At 49.9% G+C, this 9,304-nt stretch overlaps 2 protein-coding genes across 3 annotated transcripts in view; one reads left to right on the forward strand and one right to left on the reverse strand.

The window, feature by feature from the left end:
• Positions 1-1,331: 1,331 nt before the first annotated feature.
• On the forward strand, positions 1,332-6,332 carry eif4a3 (eukaryotic translation initiation factor 4A3). Its single transcript, XM_008301625.1, has 12 exons — positions 1,332-1,607; positions 2,486-2,558; positions 2,634-2,700; positions 3,212-3,274; positions 3,375-3,507; positions 3,974-4,054; positions 4,146-4,287; positions 4,374-4,512; positions 5,148-5,263; positions 5,355-5,462; positions 5,897-6,024; positions 6,164-6,332. The coding sequence occupies exons 1-12, from the start codon at positions 1,454-1,456 to the stop codon at positions 6,178-6,180; spliced, it is 1,221 nt and encodes a 406-aa protein (XP_008299847.1). The 5' UTR covers positions 1,332-1,453; the 3' UTR covers positions 6,181-6,332.
• A 1,217-nt stretch (positions 6,333-7,549) lies between these two features.
• Positions 7,550-9,304, reverse strand: part of soul4 (heme-binding protein soul4) — a 4,422-nt gene continuing 2,667 nt past the window's right edge. For both annotated transcript variants that reach the window (XM_008301626.1, XM_008301628.1), the window contains exons 5-6: positions 8,965-9,148; positions 7,550-8,779 (exon numbers count right to left, since the gene is read on the reverse strand). In XM_008301626.1, the coding sequence (XP_008299848.1) occupies positions 8,605-8,779; positions 8,965-9,148 (359 nt within the window). In that variant the 3' untranslated portion in view covers positions 7,550-8,604. The remainder of the gene's footprint in view (positions 8,780-8,964; positions 9,149-9,304) is intronic.

Below are 9,304 nucleotides of genomic sequence, written 5' to 3' on the forward strand. Positions count from 1 at the left end.
GAGAGTGTGTGTGTGTGTGAGAGAGTGTGTGTGAGAGAGAGCGTGTGTGTGTGTGTGAGAGAGAGAGTGTGTGTGTGTGTGAGAGAGTGTGTGTGTGTGTGTGTGAGAGAGTGTGTGTGAGAGAGTGTGTGTGAGAGAGAGAGTGTGTGTGTGTGTGAGTGTGAGAGAGAGAGTGTGTGTGTGTGTGAGAGAGTGTGTGTGTGTGTGTGAGAGAGTGTGTGTGTGTGAGAGAGAGAGTGTGTGTGTGTGAGAGAGAGAGTGTGTGTGTGTGTGTATAAGGTTTTTAAAAAGTGCCAAAGTGTCGGTTCCAGAACTTTCCTGCTGGGTCGGTGTCGTGTTCCTCAGAGTGGGTCACAGTTGCAGCTCAGCAGCAGCAGCCTCGTGTTCTGCTGCTCAGAACCACCAGGACGTCGTCCACTCGCTGGATCATCTGCTGCATCGACCCATCGGCGGTTCGGTCTCTAAACTGTGGATCAGAGTTCCTCAAATGTCTTGTTTAGTCCAAAGATGTTCAGTTTACTGTCAGAGAAGGAAGAACCCAGACCAGCACCAGCGTCAGTGTGGAGCAGATGGACCAACATCTGGATGTGTTCTGAACGTCTGGTCAAACTGAACAGAACCTGTGAGGAGCTTCAGCAAAGACAAGCTAAACATCCACGTGTAACGAGCTGCAGACACACAGCTTCCTGTTTAGATGTGAGCTGAGTCGGTGTCCTGGAGGATGACCCGCGGCTCGGTTCAGACTCCTGTTGGGCCAGTTAGCAGTTTTTATTGTTAGAAGTCCAGGCAGAGAGCCCGTTTGATCTGGTGTGAAGTCAGCGTGAAGCTGTTTCTACTTTAGGAAATAAAACCTGTTTATTTTGTGAAATAAAAGCTGAGAGACTTGGAGCTGGTTCTGGTTAGAACTTCTGTCAGCCGTTGGACCTCCGTGTTCATGTCTCCCCGTGTGTGTGTTCAGTGTGGCTGTGATGTGATTGTTTCTTCTGAAACGATCAATTAGCGATCAATAAAACACTTTAGGACCGAAGGTGTTTGTGGAGATGTTTGGGGATCTGCTTTGGTTCTGCTCCGACCCAGACGGAGACACACAGAGCCCTGAGCTGGGCATTCAACTAATTACTGATTATTGTTTAACGAACACATGTCCATTTAATGAGTTCCTTTTCAGTGTATTTGCCTTTTATAGAGGTTCGACTGAAGCTCAGCTCGGTGCGGCGGGAGCTGCATGATGGGAAACAGTCCGCAGCGTTACTGTTCCTCCTGCGGGCCAGCAGGGGGCAGTGACGCACCGTTCAGCAGGTTTGTCAGCAGCCAATCACAGCAGAGAAACTACGTCATCTGCGCGACACGCGTGGCGCTCTTTCTCTGTTAGCAGTTAGCCGAGCAGCCGCGGAGCTCCGTGACGATTTTACCGGATTCTCTGAGTCTCAGCCGAAATAAAGCTCCGAGAACGATGGCTGCTGCCGGGACGCAGGGCAGGAAGAGGCTCTTGAAGGAGGAGGACATGACCAAGGTGGAGTTTGAAACCAGCGAGGAGGTGGACGTCACCCCCACCTTCGACACCATGGGGCTCCGGGAGGACCTGCTCCGCGGCATCTACGCCTACGGTAGGCCGGGGATTTACGCGGCCTCCTGGGGGAACGTTAGCTCAGGCTGCAGGAGCTAACTGCAGTGTCTTGAGAAAATCTAAATAAAAGAACAGGACACAGACAGAGTTTTATTAAAGTGCCAGAGCGCGTCTGTAGATCGTGTTAACTGTTGAATCCTTCATCCGTTCACTCCGCGGTTAGCATTAGCTACTAATGCTAATGCTGCTAATGCTAAGCGCAGTTTGCCGCTGAGCAGCTTCACACTTGTGGACACAAATCTGACGTAATGAGACCGGAATCTGGCTTAGTTTTGATCCGTTAACCTACAGCAGCTAGCGGCCAGCAGGTACCGAAGAGTTTACCGGAGAACCGGAACCATGTGTGGTTAAGGAGCTCAGACCCGCTGGTTCGGAGTGGTGCTCTATTCAGTCAGAAAGAAGTGTTTCTGTTCGAATAACTGTGATTAAAGGTGATCGATCAGTTATCGGCTGTTAACTGATTGATTATGTCGAGGCCTGTAATAAACACACATTGATGGCCTCAGTTTGTTTAACTTCAACACAGAAGATTGATTTTTTTAAACAACTGCAGTTCAGTGACGGAACAAGAAACAGATCGATCATTGATTATCTGCTGCTGCTTCTATCGATCCGGGCTTTCATGGTGGAACTAGTTTCTCTGAATGTCAGCTTGTTTCTGAGGAACAATAAACTGAAAAAACAACAGAGTTCTGGTGGTTCCTCAGCTCCAGCAGCTTCTCCGTAAACTTCAGAACTTTGGTCAAAACAAGACATTTGAGGAAACTCTGATCCACGTTTCTCCTGTTAGAACCCAAACAGCTGATGGACTGGTCCGGTACATGGAGTCCACATGGTGTTGATGTTTGTGTGTTTCAGGGTTTGAGAAGCCGTCGGCGATCCAGCAGAGAGCCATCAAGCAGATCATCAAAGGCAGAGACGTGATCGCACAGTAAGAAGTTCTGCTGATGTTCTGCTGATGTTCTGGTTCTGAGCCTCTCTAACCGGTGGTCTGTGCTGTGTTCAGGTCTCAGTCTGGAACAGGAAAGACGGCCACCTTCTGTGTGTCGGTGCTGCAGTGTTTGGACATCCAGGTACGTGCTGCTGCTGGTTCGCAAGGCTCTGGTTCTACTGGGTCAGAACCAGGAGGAGGGAGGTTCTGGTTCTCCAGGATCTTGTTAAATCAAATGGTTTATTTTTGCAGGATGTTGAAATGAGACGTTTTGATGAGTTACCACAAGTTCAGGATCAGGTTGGGTTCAGAACCAGCAGGTCAGAGACGTGATGTTGGCGTGCAGCTGTGTAGAGAGGAGCCCAGTGCATCTTGGGAGTCTCCAGCAGGCTAGACCTGTATCTGCTTCTGACTCAACACTCCTCCAGAAACAATCTGATGACGTGTTTGTTGACCAGCAGCCGACCTCCTCCACCAGCAGTCGGATCGTTACTCACTAGATCAGACGCCTGAGCTCTGGTTGGAGGTCAGAACCTCCTCAGAGTCTCTGCCGTGGTGCTGATGCTGCTGAACTCCCATGATGCTCTCTGCTGGTCTCCACAGTGTTACAGGAAGCTGATGACGTCGTGCTGTGATGTGTTTCCTGTCTGCAGGTGAGGGAGACCCAGGCTCTGATCCTCGCTCCGACCAGAGAGCTGGCTGGACAGATTCAGAAGGTAGCTCCGCCCCTGACATGACTCCTGGCCAATCGCCTGTGAGCAAGCACACTGAGGCGTCATGTCGCGGTCTCTGATTGGCTCTCTCCTTCCTGTGCAGGTGCTGCTGGCTTTGGGAGACTACATGAACGTTCAGTGTCACGCCTGCATTGGAGGGACCAACGTGGGCGAAGACATCCGCAAGCTGGACTATGGTCAGCACGTGGTGGCCGGGACGCCGGGCCGCGTGTTCGGTGAGTCGTACGGCCGCTGTGATTGGTCGCTTCCATGTTTTTAATCCAAACATTTTTCTGACAACAAACGTGTCTTTTTGACGACGTCGTCGTCGACGTCAGGAGGTCGATGTTCGGACTCCCGTTGCTGCTACAGGTTTAGTCCAGAACACGACTGTGGTTTAATATCAGACAACAGCAGCAGGAGCTTTGATCTGGAGCTGCTCATCTCCAGATGGTTCTGTTGTCAGCAGAACCAGGATGAAACCGTAGAACTCCTCCAGACCACACATTGACCAGCATCACTTCATTTAAACCTGATTTGATATCGTCTGTTCAGAATCTAAAGCCGTTAGCACTCCACCTGGTGTGACATCAGCAGGCCGCTTGTTCTGTCTGATTGGCCGTCGACTCCAGGTGAATCACATGACCTGCTGCCTCTGGCTGCCACAGCCAATAGGAAGCTGACCTCTGTCTCTTCCTGCAGACATGATCCGCCGCCGGAGCCTGAGAACCAGAGCCATCAAGATGCTGGTTCTGGACGAGGCCGACGAGATGCTCAACAAGGGTGAGACTGAGCATGTGCGAGTGTGATGTCACGGTAGAGGTGGTGCCGCTGGGCCATGGACAGAATAATGTGAACACTGTTTGTTTGTCAGGTTTCAAGGAGCAGATCTACGACGTGTACCGCTACCTGCCGCCGGCCACGCAGGTGGTTCTGATCAGCGCCACGCTGCCGCACGAGATCCTGGAGATGACCAACAAGTTCATGACCGACCCGATCCGCATCCTGGTCAAACGGTCAGTGAGCCAGAACGTCCAGAGAACGTTCCAGAGAACATCCAGAGAACACTGATTCATTGGTGTCTGCTGTGTTTGGCCCTCAGCGATGAACTCACTCTGGAGGGCATCAAGCAGTTCTTCGTGGCCGTGGAGAGAGAGGAGTGGAAGTTCGACACCCTGTGTGACCTGTACGACACTCTGACCATCACCCAGGCCGTGATCTTCTGCAACACCAAGAGGAAGGTGGGCACGCACCCCGACACACACACCCTGATAACACACACACACACTGACACACACACACTGATTTACACACGTCGTCTCTTGTGTCTGTATCGATATAAACATGTCGACTCAGCGTCGGTTTGGACACATACAGAACCAACGGACCCGTGGACCGTCTGAACCCTACAACCTGCTGAGAAACTGAAAACAGAAACAAACCAACTTGAGCCTCAAATCACAACGTTTTGTTAAAGTCACTTTATTGTAGGTCTCAAAACATAAATGAGTAATCAGCAGAATCAGAACCAGAGACCAGGAGCCAGGTGCTGGAGGTCCGTCCAGCATGGTGGAACATGTGATGAGCAGAGAGGAGAAGTGTGGAGACGTGGAGCTGGTTCCACATCTGCAGGACGAGGAGCTCCAGGGTTTAGCATCTGGAGACATGTTGGTTCTGGTTAGAGAAATCATGACAAATGAGACAGAACAGACCAGAACCTGCTGTGAGTCCAGAGGGTGACAAGAGCAGAACCATGTCCTGCATCAGTACAGAACTCATTCCTACCGACCCACCAGGAGTGGCACACATTAGAACGCAGCAGCAGCAGCAGCACGGCCTTGTGGGAGCTGTAGTCTGAGTGTGTGTCCTGTTTCAGGTGGACTGGCTGACCGAGAAGATGAGGGAGGCCAACTTCACGGTGTCCTCCATGCACGGAGACATGCCTCAGAAGGAGAGGGAGTCCATCATGAAGGAGTTCAGATCAGGAGCCAGGTGAGACGTGGAGTCAGGGCCGGTCCGGTAAACATCACCAACCGTCACTGTCACAGGGTTTGATCAGAACCATCTGGTGTTTCTGTTTCAGTCGTGTTCTGATTTCAACGGATGTCTGGGCCCGCGGTCTGGACGTTCCTCAGGTTTCCCTCATCATCAACTACGACCTTCCCAACAACAGAGAACTCTACATCCACAGGTAGGGGGCACTGCAGCAGCACTTCAACGTGACATCCAGACTGGATCAGTGCCGCAGAGAGCTGACGAGTCCAACAGAACGTCGTGTTTCTCAGAACAGACTCTACCAGAGTTTGGGTTCACTGTTTCCGACCGTTCAGATTCTGACATTTCATCAGTGATCGTGTTTTGTAAACTTTCTGAACTTTCATCTGATGATTTCTGAAATGAACAGATGTACTGTTTTCTGATTGAACATAACTGAACGCTGTTCAGACGTTCTGTAACGTTGTTGTTGAGTTGTTGTGGTTCCAGACAGACTCAGGTGCTCAGTGATGGTGGGTCAGGGTCAGCGGTGGTGGACGCTGCTGCAGGCCGATGAATGAATGAATGACAGTATGAAAGTCACGTCTTCGGCTGTTGGAATCGTCTCTCATGACCTCTGCCCTCCTGTAGGATCGGCCGGTCCGGTCGCTACGGTCGTAAAGGCGTCGCCATCAACTTTGTGAAGAACGACGACATCCGGATCCTGCGGGACATCGAGCAGTACTACTCCACCCAGATCGACGAGATGCCCATGAACGGTACAGCCAATCGCAGAGTTCCGACGTGACACTGTTACCATGGAAACACTGGATGTGTTAGCATAGCTTCTGTTAGCCTGTTTCTTCCAGCTGTGATTGGCTGATTCCATACTGAAGTCTGTTCTCTCTCTCTCCTCAGTGGCTGATCTGATCTAACCTGGATGACATCACAGCGGAGCCCCGCCCCTTTTCTTCCTGGTGTTTCTTTGTTTTATAATAGTTTGAGGTTTTTGTTTTTATTTGACCGTTGAGGTGAAACAACTGTAAGAGTCCGTCTGCTTTTGTAAATAAAGTTTTGGTTCCACGTCCACTTTGTTTTATTTTAACCTACACGTGCAACAGAAGTTGGTGAAGCTGGATTTTATCGTGCTAAAGTTTTACTAGAAACAGAACGATACAGATCCATGAACACCGGCTGTGGGGACAGAACCAGTACCATCATAAAGGAAGAACTAGAAATATAAAAACAAACTGTGTCTGAGCCTGACACCGACATTCACAGGAAGTCATTTAATTTTCACACACTTTACCTTCAAACTGTGAACCAGATTTAATATTTTTACAGAAAAAGAACAGACGGTATAAACGGTTTTACAGCGGAAACATCAGATTCAGGCAAAAGTCACAAAGCTGTTTGGTCATCGTTGGATTTACGCCGAACACGAGCTGCGATCAGAAAGTTCCGACTGTCGGTGATTCAGAAACACCTGTCAGGTCCTCATTACGCTCACTTGTCGCTAGTCGTCAGCCAACAGGACGCCAGATGTCATCATGACCATTTCATTCATCACAGCGCCCCCTGCTGGGCGGCTCCTGTACGTCTGGAGTTTCAGCAGCTGATCCTTCAGTTACCTGATAAACTTCAGCACGTTTGGCTTTTAGGGGTTCAGCTGCAATGCCAACACTGTTGCTAGGCAACATGTTTCTGAATGGGACGCCAACTGCAGAGAACTGGAGGTTTTTACGTATCGGGTCGTGAACAGAAACGAGTTCTGATGAAACAGAACCTTCAATCCAGTTTAATGTCAGCTGAAGTTTCTGTTTCTGCTCATCGTACCAACAAACAGCTTCAGGGTTGTTTTATTTATGTACCATGAGAGGGACAGAAAAACAGAAACACAGCGGTGGCCATGTTGTTTGTTGCCTAGCAACAGTGTTGACACTACTGGTTAACCCTTGAAAGCCAAACATCCATCCATCCATCATCTCGACACCTTAATCCTCACTAGGGTGGTGGGGGGCGGAGCCTATCCCAGCTGACTCAGGGTGAAGGCAGGTTCACCTGGACAGGTAACCAGTCTATCACAGGGCTACACTTAGAGACAGACAACCAAGCACACTCACATTCACACCTACGGACAATTTACAATCACCAATTAACCTCAGCATGTTTCAGAGAGAATCGTCGTGTATCTGATTATTGAATACGATAACGGAGGAAAGAGGACGGAGCAGGGAAGCAAAACATTCAGTTACTACGGCGACCGCAGCAGAATGACATGAATATTAATCAGCTACAGTTTCATTGGTCAGCCTCATCGCTGGCTTCCTATTGGTTGGGGAATTCTGACAGGATGATTTCACAAAGACTTAAAGCTCGAGACAGGTGTGGAGTCTGAAACAAAGACCATCCATCTCTTCTGCACATGTGCAGTAGGTCTATAAAGTGTGCACATGCTCAGTGCTGCCTGTGGACCCACAGGCTCCAGTTCTGTCTCCCTGTCACGTCTTCTGCAATACTAATTTCCAGTAGAGGTGTTTCTGTTCGGAGCCGACATGTTAGAACAGGACTTGGTTAAAGTGTTGCAGGAGCTCAGGGAGCAGAGCAGCTCTGCACAGACGCACTTCAGCAGCGACGGAGGCCTAATATCAGCGTTTCATTTCTGTATAAACGCAGTCTCTGAACTTTCTGATCAGCCATCGTATTCAAAAACATGCTGATAATAAAACTAAGTGTTTTGCACCACCAGCAAACTCATTTAAAGGAGCAGTTCAACATTTATTCACAGAGTTTCTGTTGGATCAGCTGCTTGTTGTGTAAATAGGCGGAGCCGCCAGTATTTGTCACGGATAAATGGGCGGAGCCTCGAGTGTCATAACAAATGGGCAGGGCCTTCAGTATGTGTCGTGTATATGGGCGGGGCCTCCAGTAATTGGCCCATAGACATGGGCGGGGCCTTCAGTATGTTTCTTAAATGAGCCTCCTGCCATTGAAGATCCAACAGGAAACGTTGGTAAATAAATGTTGAGCTGCTGTACAGCCAGTTTTTCATCCTCACAGCAACATGACGTGTGCAGAGTTAATCACTGTACAGTTAGCTGTTAGCTTAGCATAAAGCGTGGAAACAGGGAACAGCTCAGACTGACTGATCAGATTAATCATGAAACCTAACCAATCAGGACGTCCCTCTGTCACACATCACAGCTAATCAGCCAATGGGAGGGGGTGGGGTTTAGTGTCACTTGCTAACAAACATAAACCTGATCCGATTGGTCAAAGCTGTGGGAAGCATGAGAGTGGACAGAACCAACAAGCTAATCAGAGGCGGAGGCGGTGCAGCAGAGCATGATGGGAGGAGTCTACAGGTCGCGTCGGATGAACCAGATCTCGTTCCGGCGTCGCGGCACGCCGGGGTTCTCGTAAGCAGCGACAACGTAGCGGTCACTGCGCAGATCGTCACGGAGACCAAGGATCTCCCACAGCAGGCGGATCTGACGGCTCACCGTCTCCTCATTGGTCGTCCCGAAGAACGTCCTGACAACCAATCAGAGCAGCACATACTCCAGTCAGACACATTGCCATCATTATAATCATCAATACTGATCAGAACCGGAGCTGCTGCTGTTTCACGATTATTCCTCAATGTTCTCAAACGTCTGCCTTCAATCTGCTCGAAAACAAACTGAGATCAAAAAGTGAAACTATGACGGCGTTCTGACCTGGCGACGACTCTGATTGGCTCCCTGTAGACGATGGTGATATCGGAGTCGAAGGTCTGGGGCGGGTTGTTCTGGAACTCAGCAGGAAGGTAGAACGCCGTCTCCACGTCCTTCTCAAACGTGTTTCCGTCCTCCATCATGTGGATGTTGCTGATGACCGGAACTGTCATTCCCAGAAACCGACCTGCTCGACAACATCAAACCTGCGTTACAAGCAGCACAGCTGTTGGCTGAACACGAGTTACACCAGAAGAACTTGGAGGCAGCAGCAGGTTCCACGTTCCACACTGATCAAGGTGTGCTGCGGTGTGTAAGGGGGTGTGGCTAACAGGTGTGCTGC

This window comes from Stegastes partitus, unplaced genomic scaffold, assembly GCF_000690725.1.
Source record: "Stegastes partitus isolate 25-593 unplaced genomic scaffold, Stegastes_partitus-1.0.2 Scaffold1693, whole genome shotgun sequence".
NCBI lineage: Eukaryota > Metazoa > Chordata > Actinopteri > Pomacentridae > Stegastes > Stegastes partitus.